Source organism: Manacus vitellinus, unplaced genomic scaffold (genome assembly GCF_001715985.3).
Source record: "Manacus vitellinus isolate BGI_N305 unplaced genomic scaffold, ASM171598v3 scaffold_6_pilon, whole genome shotgun sequence".
Taxonomy (NCBI): domain Eukaryota; kingdom Metazoa; phylum Chordata; class Aves; order Passeriformes; family Pipridae; genus Manacus; species Manacus vitellinus.
The window spans coordinates 21,228,089-21,250,020 of NW_021940750.1; the positions used below are offsets into that span (position 1 = coordinate 21,228,089).

General features: G+C 44.1%; 1 protein-coding gene across 3 annotated transcripts in view; it reads left to right on the plus strand.

The window, feature by feature from the left end:
* Positions 1 to 1,514: 1,514 nt before the first annotated feature.
* Positions 1,515 to 21,932, plus strand: part of ADCK1 (aarF domain containing kinase 1) — a 77,143-nt gene continuing 56,725 nt past the window's right edge. The window contains exons 1-4 of one of the 3 annotated variants that reach the window (XM_018082916.2): positions 1,515 to 2,004; positions 3,105 to 3,242; positions 7,625 to 7,708; positions 13,031 to 13,273. In XM_018082916.2, coding sequence (XP_017938405.1) covers positions 3,117 to 3,242; positions 7,625 to 7,708; positions 13,031 to 13,273 — 453 coding nt within the window. In that variant the 5' untranslated portion in view covers positions 1,515 to 2,004; positions 3,105 to 3,116. The remainder of the gene's footprint in view (positions 2,005 to 3,104; positions 3,243 to 7,624; positions 7,709 to 13,030; positions 13,274 to 21,932) is intronic. The other 2 variants (XM_008924946.3, XM_018082917.2) reach the window with 2 other exon arrangements.

Genomic DNA, 21,932 nt, shown 5'->3' on the forward strand with positions numbered 1-21,932 from the left:
GACGCGGCCTGTGCGGGGCTTTGGGCGGCGGTGGGTGCGGGACCCCGCTGCCCTCGGGGCTGTCGGCGCCTCGGGACAGGGCACGGACAGGCAGTGGCGGTGGGGTCACCTTCGGGTTCCCGTAGGGAACCGGCACCGTGCCGGCTGCCCCTGGCGGGAATAGAATCCCGGCTGGAAGGCAAGGGAGCCTCACGTGTGCGAAGTTGTGTGAAAGTCAAACGTGCCACCTCGTAGAGGTGAAAGAAAAGCTGGAGGTGATCCATCAACGCAGGGCTTAATAACGGGAGGCAGTGACATCCCGAGGCGTGTTTCACAGCTGACGGGGTCCTTAAGATACCCCTAGGGGTGCCGTAATGGCTCATTTACATGGAAAAGGCTCCTCGACACCGTATGCAAAACTGTGAAATACAATTTATTTCTGACAATTTCATTTCTGTACCTTATATTGGAGGGGGTTTAATTATTCCTTTTTTATTGGTAGAATGCATTAAGCATGAAAGCAGGAACTTTCTTGCTGAAGGATTCAGCTGCTCTGCCTGTTTATTGGCTACCTCAAATTCCTATCTTCTGTTTGTGACATACAGCTGGTGGGTATGGCAGTAGATGTGATGTCACAAACTGCAAATTATACCTTCAGGTAGAAATAAGATGTAAGAACAGATGGACTTGCATCTTGCTTTCAATAAAATGTTCTTTTAGTAATCGAGAAAGTGAAGGAAAAAATAATGAAAAAGGCGTATTTTGTGTGTTAATAAAATGTCATTGCACCTTTCACTTTTCAAGAAATTAAATTTTACAGAAATGTGCAATGAGCAGAAATGGTTTAATTAAAACACATTGGAAAAAGTTATTTTTGAAGGTGATGGAGGATACGAGAGATGTCTGTACAAACGAGATTGGTCCTCCAGGAAAAAGCCCCAAAGTTTCTAGAATTCCAGTGAGGCAGGGGGAGGAGTGCAGCTTTCTTTTGGGAAGTGTGTGCTCATTTGGCTGCAGTGAAGGGTCCAGGATTATTTCCTCTTGAGTTTTGATGCCTTAAGCCCCTAATGGTTTTTATTTTTCTAATACTTGTAAGTTTTATAAGTAGTGGAAGTAGATTTTAAAAGCAGCAACCCTCCCTCCCTTGTCCCTTTCCCTCTAGTACCCTTGTTTACACATTCCTTAACCCTCTTACCCCATTCCATGCTCCCTATATCACCCCTACCCCCGAATACAGCAGAAATGTTTAGTCTTTTGTCAAGGCAAGGCCTAGATTGTTGGCAGAACAGCATATCAGGGCCTAAACTACAGAACACGGTCAAAAACTGGGTGACTATGTACCTTTTGTGCTCTGATGAAAATGAAGATGGGATGAACAGGGGATCCCGAAAGCCCCCAGACCCATTTCTCAGGGGGTGGACCCAGGGCGGTCCAGAGTTAAGGCCACAGGGTGGACACATCTGGGATTGGATGGATGGCATTATAAAATGTAACATCTCAGGCACTGCCTTTGAGTGCGTCTTGTAACATCTTTGCCTTGGCATAATAAACCCTTTCTTATCTCACCCCTAATTAACTGCTTCGGGAGATTTTTTCAGCACCTAACTCCCACGGCAACAGTTTGATCGTAGATTCAAAGGAGTCCTGGTCAGTCAGCTACCCATTCTGACAGGGGAAAGAGCTGGGGTGCTGCAGGCAGCTCTGACAGGCACTGACAGAATATGTCTCAGCTTTTCTGCCTCGCAGTTACCTAGGCCTTGTAAAGAAATAAAAGGAAATAATAAAGTTTGGCTCAGGTTTGTGTACAGAGGTCTCTTGTGTTATATTATCTTATTTTGCTGATTGTGTTCTTGTGAACTGTTTTTGAAAGACTTGACCTGTGTCACCATGTGTTTTTTGGTTACAAGGCTTCCAAGAGAAAAAGCAGAAGCCAGACTGACCCTGTTAAAGCTTTGCAATGAGAAGTAGGAAAGTTTCTCAGTCAAGTCTAGGAGTGGGAGGATTAGAGGACTCCATCTTGATAGGGTAAGAGCCCGCACTCTGTCAAGGGTGCTCTTGAGAGCTTGCAGTGTAGATCACCGTGCCTTTTGATTTGTGGTACAAGCAGAAAGAATGGTCAACCATATTTTCTGTCCAATACCACCCATGGGAAAAGAAAAACGTACCTAATTTGTTATTTTTTTTCATGTCTGAATCCTTTAAGGTAACATAAATAATTGTAATATATATGTATATATATATAACATGTAACGAGTTACATGTTTACAGTGCTTTATGTACTGCAAACAATGAATGCAGTGATTCAAAGTGCTTAATGTAGGAAATGTGTTCATTCCCCACCCTTGTCTCCCAGGAGAGAAAGTGATTGAGAAGTGTCTCACTTCGGGCCTGTGCTGGGCCTGTGACAGAGCCAGGAATAGGCTGTTAGTTCCTGCAGATATCTGTTGTGCAGGAACTGGCACTTGAATGGGACAGTGATTATGAGAAAACAAGTCTCGCTGGATTGCTCTGATCAAGTCCCCCATGCCCTGCATTACGTGTTACTCTCTGACTGCTGGAGTCGCACACAACCTCCTGGCCTCTTCCTACACCCCTTGTCAGCAGTGAGGAGCTTTTAGAACTAGCCTGGCAGAGTTTCTAACAAGTTTTGGGTGCTCTTCATGGTGCAAGAGCTCTTTTTAAACCCTGCCTTTTTATATCTTCTGTTATCCCCTTGCAATCTGCTTATGCTGTGGTATTTTCAAAAATTTGCATTGAAGAAAGGGCCTATTGCTAGGATCAGAATTGACTTTTGGTGATCTCATGCTGCCTTCTCTCTGTCCACCTGTTGTTTCTCCTTGAAAAGCTTTTGGGACCCTGAACAAATGTTTTGTTGTGGATGCAGGTCTAGCAGGGAGTTACTTGTGGATTTGTGTCCCATAGACACTGTTGAGTTTGGAATAGCAACGAATGGCTTACGTTCAGTTGCTGGGTGATAGTTTGAGCTCTCGGCTGGGGGCAGTGCTAGCAGTGTGTCATTAGGAAAGGAGCAATTAAAACTTGGATTGTCAGGTCCTTTGGGGCTGTAGGCATCAGATCACTAAGTTCTTATTAGATGTTACAGTTGCTGTTTTGTGTCTCGGCAGGGTTCAGCAGTCATGGCGCGAAGGGCTTTGAAACTTGCCTCATTGACAGCAGCTGCTTCTGGCATCTATATGTATGGAAACAAATTCCTGGATCCTAATGATTTTGGAATTGTTCGTGTGGGCCGAGCCATTGCCACAGTAAGTTTTACCATAGTAATGTGCAGGAAGATTCCTAGATGGGTAAGGGAATTGAAGTTCACAAGAATTTGTGATTTCTTGCATTCCCTCTGCATTTCTAGTTGGCAGCTGGCTCTGGAAGTCAGAAGGTCCATAGGGAGCTAGCTCTTCAAGTTCTTGACAAGGTGGGGAGAAGAGACGTGAAAGCACGTAAGGAATAGAGCTGTTGTTTCCACATTTTGGAAAGAAACAAATGGAGCTACTAGACTGCAGAGAGCTGTCTCTGCTTCCCTGGATAGGTTGGGACCTTCAGAGCAAGGGCTCACTTTGGGCCCACATCTTCATCAGCAATCTTTCAAGGTCAGTCACCCAGTCACCCATCTCCTGTGGCCTTTAACAGTGACTTAGTTCAAACCATCTTCTCTGCATATGCCGCGTTTTAAATTGCAACATTTTGTTTTAGGGATCCTGGTTGTTGTATTGATAAACAATGGTAGCCATTGCCCTATGACCCTTAGTATGAGAGATTTAGAGGGAGAAGGACTGATGTTTTGAGTAAAGTGAGGGTGGGAGATGACATACTTCTGAGATTGGAGTGGTTTCCAGATTTGTAAAATAAATACTATTAAAATAAATCTGCCTAGCATTACTGATATTTCTCAGAAAACCTGGGAACGGAGACTGCCAGCCAAATAGGCTTCTGCCTTCTCCTTGGGGATATTCACTGTTGAATCTATGAGCAGCCAGGAACACGGAGAGCAGAGACTCTAGAGGGGGTATCAGTCTCCCTGTACCTCAGTTGCATTATACATCTGTCACTTCAGGCCACAGTCTCCATCATTTACAGACCCCCAGTGGTAAGCAGCTGTCTGTCTGCATTTTCTATGACTTCTGAGCACTTCATTAATGAGTTTTACAGAGAGTCAGCTCCTGAGGGCAGATGCAATAAGAAACAAGCTCTGTGGGTTGGCTCAGGTGCCACGTGCATGCAGCATCATGAACTATTGTGAAAAATGAATGTTTATTTTGAAAGGGTGAAGGCAGAAATACAAACTGTAATCTTTCCTTCTTACCTAGTATGTGCTAAGCTTTGTGCTCTGTCCCTAACCATAAGGCAGCACTGCCAGGTAACAGGGTGCAGCTCTTTCCCTTTTAAAGTGCAGAAAATTGAGGCATGGAGAGGGAATACAGTTTACTGTGGCTGGAGGAGAATCTGCTGTTCAGGCTTTTCAGCTCTCCAGTCTGCCCTTGAGTTCTGCCTGCTTGACGAGTGTTTCTCAGTCTTTCTGAAGCCACTGTTTTGTGGCAATCTTTTGTTTAAGACAAAAATAAGTGAGAAGTATGAAGTGATGAAGCTATGCTGTGTTTTGAGTGATGGTGAGAGATTACTTTCCTGGTGAATAAAAAGTAGGGGAAAGGAGATTTTCTTTGGTTTAGATGCTGGCAAATCTACAGACATGCTTGACTTTCGCGTTCTCTGCCTTCAGGGAAGCCACAAGTCATTGGCTGTAAAGCGCTTCACTGGCCCTGCTGTTGAGTGCATTAGAGGGTTCTGCACCCATAACTGTGAGCAGTGACCCCAAAAAAAACAAGTTACTAGTGCTCAGGCTTCTGCAGGTGATGGCAGCATGAGTTTAAATCTGTGTCTGGGTACTTTTCAAACAAGAACGTTCTGTCTCTCTTTGAATTCTGTGTTTCCTCTGGTGTATACGACTGCATATGGTTGGGTGGTTTCTGAAAGATTCTTTAGTCCTGCTGTGCCAGTGACCTCTGCCTTCCCAGCTTAGGGCCTGCTCCTTATTGGACGCTCAGAGGTCAGCTGTCGTCTGAGCACAGGCAGCCTGACCCGCTGTCCTTCCTAAACCATGGACCAGGGGAAGCCAGTAGAGCAGACATGTTTACTACTAAGAAGCTCAGCTTAGGGCCTGCTGTTTTTTTAAATTAAAGATAAGACTCGGTAGCAAACAGGTGATTTTTGGTATTGGATATTGGGGGCATCTACATGGACCTAAAGTATCTGTCCTTCAGTCTAGACCTGTGCAGGCCTCTTACTTGGATGCTTTATTTAGTCATTGGACCATAGCCAGGCAAAAGCAGATTGCAATGAAGAGACTGTGATTCTTAAGAGCTAATAAGTTCAGTAGCAGCAGACACAAAAACTTAAAAACAGCTATGGAATGGCAAAGAAAACAAAACAAAAGAGAAACCATGAGAACACATGAGGATTAAGAAACTTGACCTGTAACTATGAGACTCCAGGCAGATTTCATCTGAGTTTGATTAGAAAGATTTCAGTTGGCTTGTATTTTAAGTATGCTGGTTCAGTAGTTCTTTGCAGACTCCCTAAGAAACTTGATGAAGCTCATAGCAGAAAATTTCTTTTTAAACCTCAGTTTACAGAACTGGCTCTTGGTTATGTATGGATAGACAGCTATTCAGAGGGAACCATGACTTGGTAAGATCTGAGGATATGTTTAGAAGCAGTGGAAGTGTATGGTGTAGAATTCATTGATACAAAGCGAAGCCTAAGTCTTTGGGACATTTGACACTGGACAGGATACAAGATAATTAAAGTAATCTGGCATTTGTAAAGAGAGGGACTGGTTGACTTTGTAGGTCTTTTTGTGTCTCCAAGCCTCAGTCTCACACTGTAATGTTAATGACAGCACTCATCGTGGATGAGAGTGAAGTTCATGGTGTGGGCAGCATCATGCTGCAGAGAGTTTCTATATTCTGGTGAAATTAGAAACCTGGCAGAGCTGTTGTGCATTTACCATATTCCTTTGAGAGCATCCCAGTTGTTTTGGTTATGTGGAAGGAACATTCTGTGCAGTAACTGGAATATCTCTTAGGCACTGGCAGGGATTTGGCAATGTCAGAGTTGCCTATCATCAGGATCATCATAATATTAATTTAGTGTTTAAGATTATGATGTAATTAGCAGCCGTTTAATTAATTCCCTCTCCCTCTGTAATACAGGCCAATCTGTTAGCTGCTTCTTTTCAAGTTGGAGGTGATAATTACCCTCGTGGACCAGAGATAAAATAAGAACCAACTCAAGTCTTCATGCAAGGCTGATTTGAACCTCCCTCCACTTCAAAGTTTTCTTTGAGGTTGTGAAGATACTTTGAAAAATTTTTCTTCTGAATGGTCTCTATGTAGCTGTACAGCTCTGAGTTCACCAGGGGCAAGACAGCCTGAAAAACCAGGAAAAAAAATTGCTGTGCTCAGTTTACAATTTGGAAAACAGGAAACATGAGAAACCTAACCTCTGCAAGAAAGGAGTGTGTTTGTAACCGATTCCCAGCTTAGTCCCCTCTTGGATGCTTTTTGAGCTTTTGAGTGTTTCCCTATTATCAGTTCCACTGGCTTTGTCTCAAAGCAAGTTTGAATCCCTTGCCTCCCTGGTTTTCATGATACATCAGCTGTACTTTATGCCCTTCCTGGGCATGTTTTTGATGAAAGGTGGGGCTAGTATCCTGTTCCAGAATGGGATGCTACCCTTTCAGCCAGGAGATTTTAGGAAAAATGGCTTTTGATGGAAATTACGCAAATGGTTCTTCATGGCAAGGATCTTGAAGTTCAAATGGCAGGTTAGTGGACAGGCTCCTTCAGGTGTACATTCCTTTCTCTCCCTCCAAACACGACCTGTATGCTTCACTTCCATTCATGGGTGTTTTGACTATGGAGAGAGGAACCTTAGTCATAGGAATTGTGGAATACCCTAGATCTGTTTTCAGAAATCATTGAGGCGCTTAGGAATCTAATTTCATTGTCTGTGTCTGTGTCTAGCTAACAAGCTTTAGCTGGATACTCATATGGTGGTTTTGTAATTGGATATCTGACCCTTTGGCCCTGTGGTCCTCTGTGCAGTTGAATAACCCCAAAAGTACTGCTGCTTGTGCTGAACTGTGAGCTTGTCTTCACTCATTCTGTTCCCTGTTGAGCCATCTACCCAGAGTGAGGTGGTTAGGCTGGTTGGAGGTGTGAAGATGCAGCGTGGGATAACTGATGGGGCACAAACAGGGTCTGCATGGCCTCTGTTACTAGCAGCAGACCTTATTGTGGAAGCCCCGGATGGCTGACTGAGAATGGAGTCTGCTGTGCAAGATACTGTGCAGAGATTAGGAAAATGCTTTGAGCTCCTTGAATAGAAGATAGTATAGGAGTGCCAAGGGTTGCTTATTTTTAATAGCTACATATCAGTGAGGCTCCTGCACCGTTTTTTATAAACATTCATTGAAATTGAAATATTTTCATTTAATTTAATAATGAGTCTGTTACCATAGACTTCACTGTGGAGCCTAAACTTTGAAGCCTAAGCTACATACATTCTCCTTAACAGATGTCTTATTGTTTTGATAGCTGCAGAGCTTGCTCAACATTTCTGGTTTCATTTGCAGACGGCAGTTATCACCTATGACTACCTCACCTCTCTTCGAAGTGTCCCATATGGAACAGAGGAGTATGAATTCCTCAAATCACAGGTAGGTAATAGCACTGAACTGTGTTCCTTGGAAACTGCAAGGCACAGGTGTGTTGCCAAAGCCATTGCTGTAAAGCTGTCAGCTTAATAATTCAGTATGCTTTCTACCAAATTGTTAACAGCAACATTAGATAACAGCTCCATATTAGATAAGCTTCTTGCAGGACCTGCATTGCCAATGCTGAAGGCCCCTTAGCAAAAGTAGCCCCATGCAACCAGTGCTCACTTACGTCCAGTAGAGATTCAAGTACTTGGTGTGTGGGGTAAGATGTTTTTGGACTCTGCCACTGGTTCGGTGCTGCCCAGACTGGTTATGTGGAGGTCAGTGCTGAGAGTGGCCTGGCAGTGCTTTCTTATCCTGCTTATTGCTTGGTAGTGGCCATAACATGAAAGCTGAGGGATTTAAGTAGGAGGAGTGTGTTGAAAGGAAAATAATAGGGATCAATCAGACTTGCAGATCTCTAAGGAAATGAGAATTGTGTGAAGAAGTGTACATCTCAGTGAAAAACACATTGTTGTGTTTTGATATCAGTAATTAACATTAGAAAATAACATTCTAATGTAATTAACATTAGAAAAAACATTTCTAGTGAGAAGGAAGATAAGCACCCTTGTTGCTCTTCTCAAGTCTTGTGCTGCACCTTTATTCCAGCTTACAGCCCTCTAGTACCTTGAGTTGTGAATGACACCTAGTTTTAGCTGAGTGCATGTGGTGTATGTAGCCAGGGTTTCTCTGCTATTCCAGCTTCAGGCCTCCTTGGAGTGGGAAATATGGCTTGTGCCAAATTAGACCAGTCTGCATAGTATGTTTAAATTAAGGTCTTTAACCTCATTTTTCTTCTTAATGTGTGTAGGATTTAGGCCACTGATGTGGTCATACTGCATGGAGTGGCGCTCTCCAGGGATTCTCAGTTTGGAGGGACTGTAAAGCTGGAAACAGTGTTGGGTAAAGTAGAAATCAGTGACATTGGTCTCCAGTATGGTTTAGTATTCCTCTGGCAGAAAATCCACATCATCTGTATGGTCTTAGTGTATATGGAATAGTTTGCAGAATGGCTTCCTTGAGCTTGTTCTCATTCTCTCCTACCTGAAGATGCTAAGCTGTTCTGCTGTATCTCTCCATCCCAGCTGAGAGGCACTGATGCCCTGGAATAAAATGGAGATAGATGTGTGAGAGTCTGGAGCTTCACTGTTCCTTTGAAATCTGGTTTGCAGAAGGGCTGCTTGTAGCTTTCTTAAGTGATACCCAAGTTATGGAGTTATCAGTGCTGTGAACAGCTTATCATTTGGCAGAGTTTGCAGCAGCCATTGCAAACTCCTGACCTTTTGCTGTGTCTCCCCATAGCTTCATTAACGTCTGTCATGCAGGTTTTGATGGTTTGTTAATCCGTGCCCCAGGCAGCCAGAAAGGGCCCTGTTTCCTGGTGCTACACAGAGCTGCACCCTCCCTGTTGGCAGCCAACACTAGCTGAGTCAGCCCCTGTGTGTGGCAGAGCCAGCGGCAAGCACAACATGCCAGCATGGCACAGGACTATGTGGCATGGCCAGCACTAGCCTATGGCTGCATGAAGGGGCATGACCTGGGAGATAAGAGGAAGTAGGCACAGATATAGCACAAGTTAGTAAAACTTGTTGGCCAGTGGAGGCCTGTCCTGCTGTTGGCAGGGGTTATGGAGTGCCACCACTGAGCTGGCAGTGACAGCACTTCTGGGTTCCTCAGCAACATCCCTGTAGAACTTGTACTAGTGAAGCATCAGTTTGTCATGGGAGATTTTTTTGGGCCTGGACAATTGCACACCAAACCCTTTATCTCAGTGCAGTTCTAAATGAATGGCAACTACATCTTTACCATCTTGCAGCTCTTTTAACTCTCTGTGGGAGTTTGTGGTCTTGTACTAGCTCAGAATCACTTTTAAGAAGTTGCCCCATTGGAATTGGTACTAAAGATTACTAACTGGATGGGGCCAAGAAGATGTGAATTCCCCTCCCAAATAAGTGTTGTGCATTAAGGATACTTATCCAGATGTTGCTTCTACTAACTTCTGCCCTGGATAGTTCTCTGTTGCTGTCAGCCATTCATCATACTCTCTTTGCTTTCTGTCTTTCCAGTGGGGCCAGTTTAACATCCTCTTCATAAAGTGAGAGTTTGGAATTTTCTTTTAAGCATATGTATGAATTGGCTGCTGATTTCCAGAATCAGTTTTGGTGCTGTGCTAGAAGAGAGATTCTGTGAGGCAGGGTGTGTGTGTGTGTGTGTGTGTGTGTGTGATAGGGTGGCCAAGGACTGCAGATAGTGCCAAGAGGTCTGAATGCAGCTGCTGTGCCTCTGTCTCTGGTGAGGCGATGCAGCTCTATATGTGTCTGAGATGGGAGTTTGCAGCTGGGAGTGGCAAAACACTTTTTTTCTGTGGATCTCCTCCTGGTACTCAGTAGGTACTGCTGGGTGCTACTCCAGTGCAAATAATGCTTAACTTGCTCTCCATGGATTCCCAGCAAGCCATTAAATTGGAGTCTGTAAATTACCCATGGCCTCAGATGAGAGACGGGAAGCTTCAATGGCAGCACCAGTCTCTCAACCTATTGGGGCCAAACAGGGACATAGTCATTAGGAAGCAATTAAATGCAAAACAGATTAAGAAGAAAATGGGTTCCCCATGGACTTTTAGCCAGGTTCCTGATTAGCTCCAAGGAATTATCTTCAATCTTACTATATCTTTCTGTCCCTCATGGACCACATTCGATGCTAATAGTCTCAACCCCTCAGTTCTCAGCACTTTTTTATGGCCAGCAGATTGGGGGTGTTTTACTGTTTACCATAAGGCAGGGAGCAGTTGATGGGAATTCACCATGTGTCCTGAGGTTGGTTCTCCTGTCAACCAGGAGATAAAAGAATCCAGTTAGCTGATGGCACTCACAGCCTTTCCTCAGCAACAACCAAGAGAAAAAAAATGTCTTCTCTTTTCCATTCCTGTGTGTTGCAGGAATGAATGTGCCTAAGTGCTCAGGCTTTATGTCCTTCCCAGTGGTTGCTTCATCTCACCACTGGTGGCTGGACCACATAGGAAACTTGATCTTTCTCCTAAGTTAAAGATCCTTCCTGGGGTATGTGCCCTTTTCCTGCATATGATGATAATGCCAGTGTACTGATGTCAAGGCCAGTGGTAGCTGTGGTTGGCCCCAAGACATCTTATGTCTGTAGGTCTAGTGTCAGGAGCATTAGGAGAGATATGAACTTTCTTCAGTTCATGTCTGTTTCATTAAATGATTCTGGACATCTTTGCCACATGTAAGCTTGGGCATTTCTTTTAATTTCTGCCCCTGCTTGCACTGAGTCAGAGGAGAAAGGAGGGCAGCCTGCTCCATGCCATTTCCTTAACTATTGCTTTCTCAGCAAATGATTTTGTTTTGTAGAAGGCTACATTTCTCAGATGTTCTTCTGAGTCCTTGAGTGTTGGCTTTTCTGAGTGTTTGTCTACCCAGTCTCAAGTCAGGCCACCTTGTGACACTTCCAGCATGCCTCTCATCGTAGCATCCGGATGTCTTGGCTGATGCCTCCTACGTTGCTGGCATCAATTTCTGTTGATTCTGCTATCAGTCAGGAGGTGTGTCACAACGTGCAGTTTGCTTAAGGGATTCTGAGTTGTTGTCAATGTAGTAACAGGATTGCAACGAGTCAGTTGTCTTGCAGATTTTGGCACAAGTGGCCACAGTTGAAAATCTTGAGCAGGGCATTTTTGTGTCATTTTCTTCTGTAAGACAAAAGGTTACTGCTTTGAGTGTGGATACAGGTGGGGGTTTTTTAATGGAGAGAAGATAGCAAGGAGAAAAAGGATCTGTGATCAAAGTATCTCATGAGACAGTGGGAATCCATTCTTGAATTAACTGTTGGCTACAGAATTGCTTTGTCAGGGAAAGCCATTTGAGGAAGTTAATTAAATATCCTCCTTTCGAGAGCAGAATGAGGATGTTCTCCTCATTCAAACTTAAGGTTATCAGGCTGTCAGTACCTGGGCAAATATTTGGAAAGCATAACCTTGTGCCATCATTATACAGATACAGTTTCTTGTTCCTTGGAGGCTATTCCTGGCATTTGTTACGTTTTCTTCTCACAGTGGAGTGGGTGTTTTGAGAATGAGTTTTGTCTCACAGTGAAGTTGCCGAAGTGATGGATCCTGGACAGAACAGAAGTGGGTATACATGTGTGTGTTTTTCAAAAATAATCTGCAGTTTCTGAATAGTTCAAACCAATGAAATAGCCTGTGTCTTTGGACTTCCCTCATGATTCAGTAACACTGTGTGCCTTAAATAGTAAGTGATGTCCTAAAATAGTTTCTTCCTGATGGAGGTGGACTGCATCTGCAGAGAGAAGTCGCCAGGAACTCTCCATGGCATTCCTTCAAAAAGGCAGCTTTGAATGGGGACTGTGGGCTATTCTACACCACAGCCAGTGTGTGCAGTGGTGGCTCTCATTGCTTGTTTCAGCCGGTGGTGAACCGAGGTGAGAAGCAAATAGACTTCCCTATGAGACATGGAATAACCATTAGGTGGCAGTGACTTTCTGTCACCAAACTAAATGGAACCAGTAATAGAGAGGTGAAGAGCTTCAGAGCCCATCCACAGTCCCTGAGCTGATCATGTTTGGTTGCCCTATTATGTGCTCCCCAGGATGTCTCTTCATCTAAAAGGCATGGTCAACACTAATGCCGTCTAAAAAAGCTACTAGCAGGGCCAGCTGGTGGCTTGATTACTCTACATTTTGAGCACTGCTGTCTAGCAAACTTCCTGCCAACACATAAAGCACAAAAGCTTTGCACTGAAAACACATAACAAGCTGTAAAATAAATCTTATAATTATATGACACTTCCTTTTCCTCCTTGTGCTTTCTAGAGTGGTGTCAGCTGAACGCTCTGGCCACAGCATCACTAGGTTTTAATTTTGTAGCATTAGGAAGGTCCTTTTTTTTTCTGGGATGTGTGCTATGAAACAAGATGTTCTTCACTCATCTGCAGTGATTTATTCAGAGAAATGGGCCATCTACTGTGACATTTTTGGAGGAGGAAGAAGGACAGAAGTGAGAGAAAAGAGGCAGTGCCTCATTTATTGTACCTTTTTTCCTGGCTGTGCACTCCTGTCCCTGAAGTGCTTTGCTCCAGGAGCATGAGTATGAGTTGACAGGCACACCGCATGGCTGAGCTGTCTCCCTCAGCTCCCCAGCAGGAGTGACACTGTGTGCCTTGGGAGCTTTTAGCCATCTCTCCTCCAGGTGGGGCTATCCCTTTTTATTTGAATCCCCGAGGACCTCGTCACTTTGCTTCCTTACAGCTACCGAAGAAGTACACAGTAGCCAGAGGAGTATCTGAAGAGTATCCCACCCGGTGCAGTGAGGAAACCATTAGGAAGCCCTTGAAGAATGCAGTGCTGCAAGGAATTTGCATCATAAGAAACATTATAAAAGGACAAATGGGAAGTGGAGAAATAATCATGTTTTATTTAATGTTTGGACGTCGCCTTGAGTCCCAATGTGAAATGAACAAAAATGAATACTCAGCAGTACAAAGTGAAGAGGTATGGCAAGAGATGGTATCTTCTCTGAAGAGCTCATGTTTGATTTGCCTAGATTTCCACCCTAGATGTGAGCGGTGCCAATGGATGCAAACATAGGATTTCTCAGAGGCTTGAAGGTCTGTGTAAAGAGGGAAGGAAACAAAAAGCAGAAATTGCTTAGGGTGCCACTGTAAGTGACTAAAGGCTGATCCCACTGACTTTGGATGAGGCCCTAATTTGGGATATTTTCTTATTAAGGACTGTGTAGCCTTGAACTACTGGCCAGTTTATATGGTTGTTGGGGGCCACCTGTAAAATCAGTAGAGCTGACAGGTAGTCAGTACTTTAACCTATTTTAAGAACAGGAAGACACCTGGCTTGAGAATAGAAATAATCTTATCTGAGACTAGGAAAAATAGATACCTGAAAATTTCTTTTGGGGATAGAGACATATCAGTACTTGCAATGTCAAACTGGACTTCTTAAGTGTTGTTTTATTTGCCCTTTGAGTCCTTAATAAGATCCATATTGTGGATTCTGTTCCCTTTCCTAAGGTTGCTGTAGTCAGCTTGCAATGAAACACCATCTTGAAGGACCCGAAATTAGGAGTACAGAGATGTAAAACCAGGAGTGAAGAGAGTAGTGTGGTGTGCAAAAGGTATTTCATGTATCGGGCCAGGTTGGAACTTCAGAGCAGGACTGAATGCTGTAGATTTACTCTGCTAAACCAGTGACCTTATCACATTCTCCCCAAAGTATATCTGATAAAAGGATGTGCTGGAGGGTAGCTCACAATTATCTTACCTGTCAAGCCAGTGTCTTCATTTAGTCAGTTAAGTCAGTGGTGAGGGAGTTGCTGTGATGGGTGGTGTCTTGCAAATGCTCCTCTGGACTTGGCAATGTGGGAAGTGTCTTAGTGAGTTCCAGGCAAACTCTTTTACGTATGTGGGGGCTACGCTGTTTGCATACTTGAGGGAAAGGTGTCTGTGAATGGAACTCCGCTGTATTCTTCCATCTGGTGCCTCAGAACCAGGCAGGCTGAGGAAGCCCTGGGGACTAGGTTCCTCTTGAGCTGGGGCAGTTGCTGATTTAGTCTATGAACAACCAAAAAGTAATGTTCAGTACTAGGTTTTAAAGCTAGCCCTTGCTTTATTTACTAGGGTGTTCAGGTGTCCTGCCTAGAAATCTCCATTTCTGTGCATCTGGACAGACACATCTGTGCCTGTAGACATGTGCCACTGTGTTCGGGTAGGAATACTTCTGGTAAAGTAGCCACCTCTGAGACAGACTCAAAGGTTCAAAGATGGCTTTAGAAGAGTCAGTCCAAGATAGTAATCACATTCACTGCTAGACTAGTTAAGCCTATTTTTGGTCCCATACAACTGGCTTGAGGTGTCTTTATTTTTCTTGGTTTTTTGCTTACTTGTATCTTTTTTGGCTTGAGAGCTCTGTTTTGGTGGCTGCACATTGTGCTGATGGTGCACCATTCAGAGCAGCTTGCTGCTCCTTCCTCTGCAGCAGCATCATCTTGGCAGGTCTGACACCAGTAACAACTTGTTTTTGTCAGTGTACTGAGTCGATGTGACGCGGGAGGGGCCCACAGTGAGCAGATAAACATAGTGACAAGGGTGGTCTTTATACAGCCTCCACTCTGTTCCTAGCTCCACTTTAACAATGAATTTGCATGTGAGCCTGCACATATATGTACCTACCCAGTGTTTTATGAAATGCCTCCTGCCAAGCCTGGATGCATTTACTATCTTGCTAGTTTTGCTGAATTTAGAGGTAAATTCACTGAAAAGGTCACTAGCAGAATTGCTTTTCAAAAAAACCCCATCTCCTAAAATGTCTTTATGGCCCTTGCAGTCTCTGTTTGAAAATGTACTCATTTTGAGTAGCCTGTGAACTCTGTTACTGTGCAGCCTGTTTGTTATTGTAGGGTTTCTCTGAACACAAGTTGTTTTTTACAGAATTGCTGAAGGGCATCAGGCTTTATTTATCATAGGACTGTTGTGTGAAGAGAAGTAGGGAAGATATGCTTTCCTCCCTTGGGCTCTTTCCTTTGCATTCACAGTCAGGCAACACAGCTGGGCATTTCCAGAGCCCAGCAGGAGCTGTTTAATCTCTGCAGTGCTCTGGTATCACCTGTTCTGTCTCTCCTCTTCCTCTCCAGGACAACTTCCCTGCTTCTATTTCTTGCAGCAAGCTGAGGTTTTGCTGTGGCAATCTGAATTGGGAGTTATTCCCTGCCAATATACAGAGTGGTGATCCTTGACAGGGGAATGTTGTTATAAATTGAAATGATGGCTCTTGAGTGATGGGGAGTGAGGAAACAGCAAGGCCATTACCTAGAACCTCGCTTTCCTCACCCTGAGCAGGTGCTTGTCTGGGGCTGTGTGCTTGAAGATGAGGTGGCTGCAACTTCATGCATGTAAGGGGCTCCCAGAAGCTGGTACCGCTTGTCTCCCTGACTGGCAAGGTTAGATCCACTGCAACTTTCCTTGACTTCCACTCTCCCCAAAGGCTGCAGGCTAGGGACTGAATCTGTATCAGGAGTGAGGATGATGTTTAATTCTTTTAAACCTGTGTTTTGATTTTAGGGTAGCGAGTGCTTGGTAATGTGGTTGAGGACTGAGCAAAATAGATGCAGAAGCAGCTTCATGTGTGCATCTCTCCTGGTGTATCCCCATCTGAACTCACACAGTTTCCCACACTTGCCCTGCACAGCTGACCTCTGTTCACTTGCACTGCCATCCTCTACCAGGCCTGAATCAGCTTCCTGCTTCCTCCAGCTCTCTGCTCTTACCTCTCCCCACTGGTGCCTCAGCCCTGGCTACCACTTCCCTGACCCTCCGCCATGCTGCTGGCAGATTGGATACAGGTTTACCCCACCTGGCCTTGCATTCCTTAGTGATTTATGTGGGAAAGATTTGCCAGGATCTTAATTTTCTGAGAGAACTAAGACCCAGGTGCCAAACCCAGGCAGGACAGCTCTCCCAGGCAGGACAGCTCTCCCAGGCAGGACAGCTCTCAGGCTGTGGTTTTGCACACTTGTGTCAATGACAGCCAAGACAGCAGGTTTCCCCTTCCTATTCCCTTTCTGGAATAGGATTCCTAGATCTGGCAGAGCTTGGTACTCATCTGAGGAGGTGAGCTCCAGTGAATGCCTTAGCTTCATTTCTGGAAATCTCACACCAGAAACAGTCAGATGTCAGGTCCCATAACATGCTGAAATCCAATGAGCTCACAACCCAAGGAACTCTTCCATTTACAAACAACCAAGAAACCCATTGTATTTCATATTAGTTTGGATAGTATGGAAAGACTAATACAGACATGAATTTTATTTGAAGGATACTAAATTTAAATAAAGCAACAAGAAAGAAGTCAAGCTCTGTCCTTTTGCAAAATCTTTGAAATGGTGGGATATGTGTGTAGGCAATAAAGGAAAGTTCCTTTAAATAGTGCTCACTGCTTAAAATTGTTGGACATATGTGTAGTAAATTAAAGAAGCAGCATCGTATCAATAAGACCATTTCCTCACATGACCCCCATCCCAATGGCAGATGCCCCTCCTTCCACCTGCATTGCTCAACAAATTTCATCTCAAGAGGGGAAATGAATTCTCAGTTGCAACTGCCTAGTAATTAACCGCACTGTAATTCTGATGTGCAGTGCTGTCACCCACCATCGGGTGGGAGTGGAAAAGGCACTGCATTTTGTTGATGGTTGAACATTTGTTTTCCCCATCAATTTGACACCAGAGGTAATTGCCATTCCTGAAATATTCTCTCACTACTGTTACAAAGCAACTGTTCGGGACAAACTAATTATGAAGAATCTTGTTATGACAGATTAATAGGCCAACAGAGGAGATTTCTTTTTCTTCTTTTAGGCAAATGAACAGTAAAATCTAGCAGCTCCCATACAACTGCTAGAAACACATGCTTCTCTGTAAGCCAACATAGTTTTTTTTGGAGATGGGAGATTTGCAAAAGTAGGACTAGAGTATAGAATGAATTTCCAAGCATGCTTTTACTGAGCTTTTGGTTTCCCAATATTATGTCCCAAAATGAGCTTGAGTCTGGGCATTGCCATATGGAGGGGAGGTTTTCATGGTTAGTATTGGACCAGTGTCTTCTCTCTGCATCATGGTTGAGCAGTGTCATGAAGGCTTGGAAGTGAGGAATGCTGGACTTGTGGATTTTATGGATTTTAGAACAAGACACCAAATCATTATCTGGACTGCTTTATTGCCACTAAGGGTTCTCTCTATCAGGGAGGTCAAATCTGATGTGCTGGTTGAGTTCCAAGTGGCCAGTGATGTTCCACCTACTTGTGTCCCCCTGGAAGTTGCTGACTACCTGCTCCAAGTTATTCTTGTGGGGTGCTTTCTGGGAACTGTTGTGGTGTGGCCCAAAGGTGGCTGCCTTCCTCTAGTAGAGGGGATTGAGGCACCTTGCCTCCCCATGACTGAAGCATTCTGTCAATGCTGAGAGGAGGAAGACTTTGTATTTCTCATTACTGTGTTTAAAAGCTCACCCAAGGTATGTGTAATCGGGCCAGCAATCCATGTAGACTTGGTAACTGTGCTTTCAAAGAGGCACTATATCTCTATATGAGGTATGTATTTCATAGCTGACTGGCTACTATGGCATGCTAGTGAATGCCAGGTGTTGATAAGCAAACAGTTAAGAAGGAGCCAATTTTAGGCTTCAGAATAGGCATAATGTAGATTTAAAGAAGCTCCTGGATGAGACCTGTTCATGTTGCCAGCTTTGCCTTGATGTCTCACTCAAGTCACTCATCAAAGGCAGTAGTCACTCATCAAAGGATCTCTGTAGTTAGGACTGAGTTCCGTCTTACCATCTCCAGCCAAGTGCTTGTCCCTGCAGCACTCTGTCCCTGTCCAGAAAAGGAGCCAATCTTCAGTGGTAATCAATGCACAGCTCCCTTCCGTGCCATGATCTCCTTAATGAGAGAACAGTGAAGCTCCACTCTTTCCCAGAGACCAAATCAAGACCATGTTTACCCCATTTTCCATCTTCTCCTGCCTGCTGACAGCAACTCCCAGTTTCACTGTGACTTCATTCTTCTTCATGGGATCTCTGTCTCTCTGTGTGAAATATGTAAATGCTTTAATATTAAATATTTGAGGCTAGAAGTCATAGATAGCATTGGTTTCAGATTACTAGCATCTGATTTAATTTCTTTGCTTTATATCCATCTTGTGTTGTGCTAATTCTCTATGGTCCTTTTTGGCATGCAAATTTTGTCTTTGGGAATATACACAGTGCTGATTGTACTTTGCCAGCAAGGTCTGATTCTTTGGACGATCTTTGTCAGTATTATTGTTCTGTCAGGTTTTGCACCAATTGCCTTTTGTCTTGAGTTAACTGTTTGCCTTCTAGCCAAGGCTAGACATTAGCCATCTTTGACTAGCCTGTCAAAGGAGGTTGCCTCTTGCCTGTTATCTCCAGTGCAGTGTCATCTTTGTTTTTTCATGTCCAATATTAGCCTCTTGTACTATATTCTCCCCATTCTGCAAAGCAGTGTTAACTTTTGCTTATGCCAGATTCAGACTGAAACATCTGGATTCCTAGATGGTGATTTCTTTTTAAAATTGTGGTAAATGCTGCCCAATATGCGTCTTTCTCCCCACTAAAGTTGTAAGTGAGTAGTGATGGACTAGGCTTCCCTTACCCTGCCCTTTGGGGTACTTGCACAGGAGAGCTGTGGTAATAAGCATCTTTTAAATCAAGAAAAGCCACCCTAGATTTTTACTTGATAAAGCGCCTTGCCTGATGTTTGTAGTTGCTTCTCTGGAAGGATGGAGGATAAACGTAGGGATGTCCCTTCACGGGCAATAGTGCAGAAATCTATTCTATAATGTTGTAGACTGAACCACTCTTAAATATTGACCAGAAACACTGATCCTGGATGAGATCAGTAACCTGCAGGTGGAGGCTTTCTGCTCCTTTTCTTCTTGTCTGTATGCACAGCTCCCCATATACCGGTAAAGTTTTCTGTTGCACCCAATTCCTTGTAAATAAAGTAATGACTGACAGTGAGTCTACAGGTGGAAGGACACTCTGTTTCCTTAAAATTAGAGTGTGACAAGACATCCAACAGCTTTACTGACTATTTTACTTTAGGTTCTTATATTTGGCATTTATATTTGCCTCATGGATGCTCATTCATCTCTAAGAGGAGAGGGAAAACTCAACAACTGGCAATGGTAAGGGCAAAATGTTGAATATATAATTGTATATAAAGATGATCTCAGTTTTATTCCCCTCACAACATTGGTGAGGCACAGCCAAGTGCAGGGGAGGCATGTACAATGTTGTTCATTGTGATACCAGCTGCAGTAAAGGGAATTGCCTCTGGTACTGCTGGGGGTAATTCCTTCTGCTTCTTGTGGGAGCAAAAGCAATCTACTCTGGATAATGAATAATCAACATGCGGCCTCACCCAGGCTCTCCTTTTGTTCATCTGAGTTTGGTGCCATGTCAGATATTTATCTTTTACTTCATTAAACTGCTATCTCGTGCTATTTTAAAGTGGTCCTCTCAAAGCCAATGTAGGTTCTCTCTCTTCCTTGTGTTCCCAGCATCCACAACGATTCAGTAGACCAAATGCTGCCTTTACTGGCCCCACAAAGCCAATTTTTTCCAAATTCCCCTTCCCTTAACAGCTGCAGAAACCTATTGTTTTCAGTGAGAAAGCACAGGAGTGGCTGCAAAGAAGGATCTGACCTTCTAATTGCAGTGTAACAAGTCTATTGATTGTATATGAATCAGAAGGGACACCAGCTCAGCCTCCCATACTGGTGACATTGCTGGGATGCTAATGGACACCAGCTGTCTTGGTGTGGAGCTGTGTAGTGTCAACTAGATGAAAAAACTGGAGTTATTTATATATATTTTTTCACTGAAGTCAGCAGCTCTGACTGATACCCTAAAGGGAACAGACCTGCTGAGTAACAAGGGGACATTCTGTGTTTGTTTTGGTTTTTTTTTCAACATAGGCACTTTTAAAAGTAGAACTGCACTTTGCCATTGGTGATGACTTACTGGCACTCTCTGTTGGATGTGGTGCTGTGACAGTCACTGCAGTTTTTTGGAATTGACAGTGTAATCCCATTGTTGTTATCTTTCTTGACTTCCTCGTCAATCCAATTTAATCATTTATAGGTATTTCATGTGTTACTGTCTCCTTCCTCTTCAAGCATCCTGTTCCTGTGGGAAGAGGTCTGTACTTTAAAGGTCAGAGCTTCTCAGATTAAAGAAGGGGAAAGGAATCTGCCTCTGTCAGTTTGGTAAGGGGCTGTACTCTTTTTAGAGAGACTGCAAATGGAAACCCTTCTTTCTGGGTTCTGTCACCCAGCTGAATGCTGGTGTGCGTCCGCGTGGCTGTAAGAGAGGGAGCCTGCGTGCTCTGCCCCTGTGGCCGATGGAGTGACCTGTCAGGAGAGGAGTTGCATATGTACAGGGGGGAGAAGCTGCTGCTGCACGATTTAATCGCCTGACGTTGACTCAGATAGGTCCTGACTGGAGGTCAGCTGTGACGTGCAGCTGGTAGGGTGGGATTCAACTGTTGGGAAGAGAAAAATGTCAGCCCACATTCTTCAGCGTTGACAAAGTGGATGTGACTATTTCTCCCCTCCAGCTGCAACGGCTGCCTCTGCGCTTCCTTCTTTTCTGCACACCCACAGTAGGAGAGCAGACTGTGTGGAGCTACCCTGTCTTGACCCTCAGCTGCTGAAGATGAGACTTAGTTGAGCTTTCTCAATCTTTTCTTTGGTGCTTGGGCCATCCTGATAAAACTTATCTTTCAGTGTCTTTCAGTGTCTCTTTTGTCTGTTTGGGCTTTCTGTGGAGTCCATGGCTCTTCCAGCTCCATTTTATTGTAGGATGGATTGTGGGGACTAAGGGAAGAGGGTATCAGATCTCCATCTTCATTCCTGCTGCTAGGATCCTTCACTTAGCTTTGAAGTTATAGCCATAACTGTATGAGCTTCAGTGACAGCTAATTCCTGCTGTGGCTTTGTTGGAGCTCTTTCCCCCACCCTCCCTATGGAGGAAGACCAGCCCTCACTTCCTTTCCAATGTCTCCTTACATGGACATAGCTGTCTGGGGAGTGTTCTCCCTTCAGGTCACTTTTACTGCACAACATCATCTCTTGCTGTTTAGTCAGTAGTCTGTGGTTTCTGTAGAGTGTGTCAGCAGCTCCTGTTTAGGGAACACTCTTGAATGTAACACACATCTTAGTTGATATTGTTTCTTACAGCAACTGAAAATAGCAATTGGAACAGGGCTTAGTAGGACTGATGGCTGAGAGCCCCCACCACAGCTAAGCACAACTCCATTTAAGATGGTGTCTTTATAGCACTCATGTTGTTTTCACTGGCATCCCACATAGTCTAATCCAAGCTGAGCTGAATTAATTTTATTAGCCAAATTTTGAGAGATGCTGTGTCAAATTTATTATCATTTCACCTGCCTCCTTAACAGGAGCTGCAGGCACTGTGATCAATGGATCAAGACATGTGCCTAATTTCATTGCAGCTTCTGTAAATGTCTCAGTGCCTTCTGCAGATGTGCTGTTGAATTACTTTCTGTCCTCCTTGGGTTCTCTGCAATGGAGCACAGGACAGATCTGGTTGTATACCAGCAC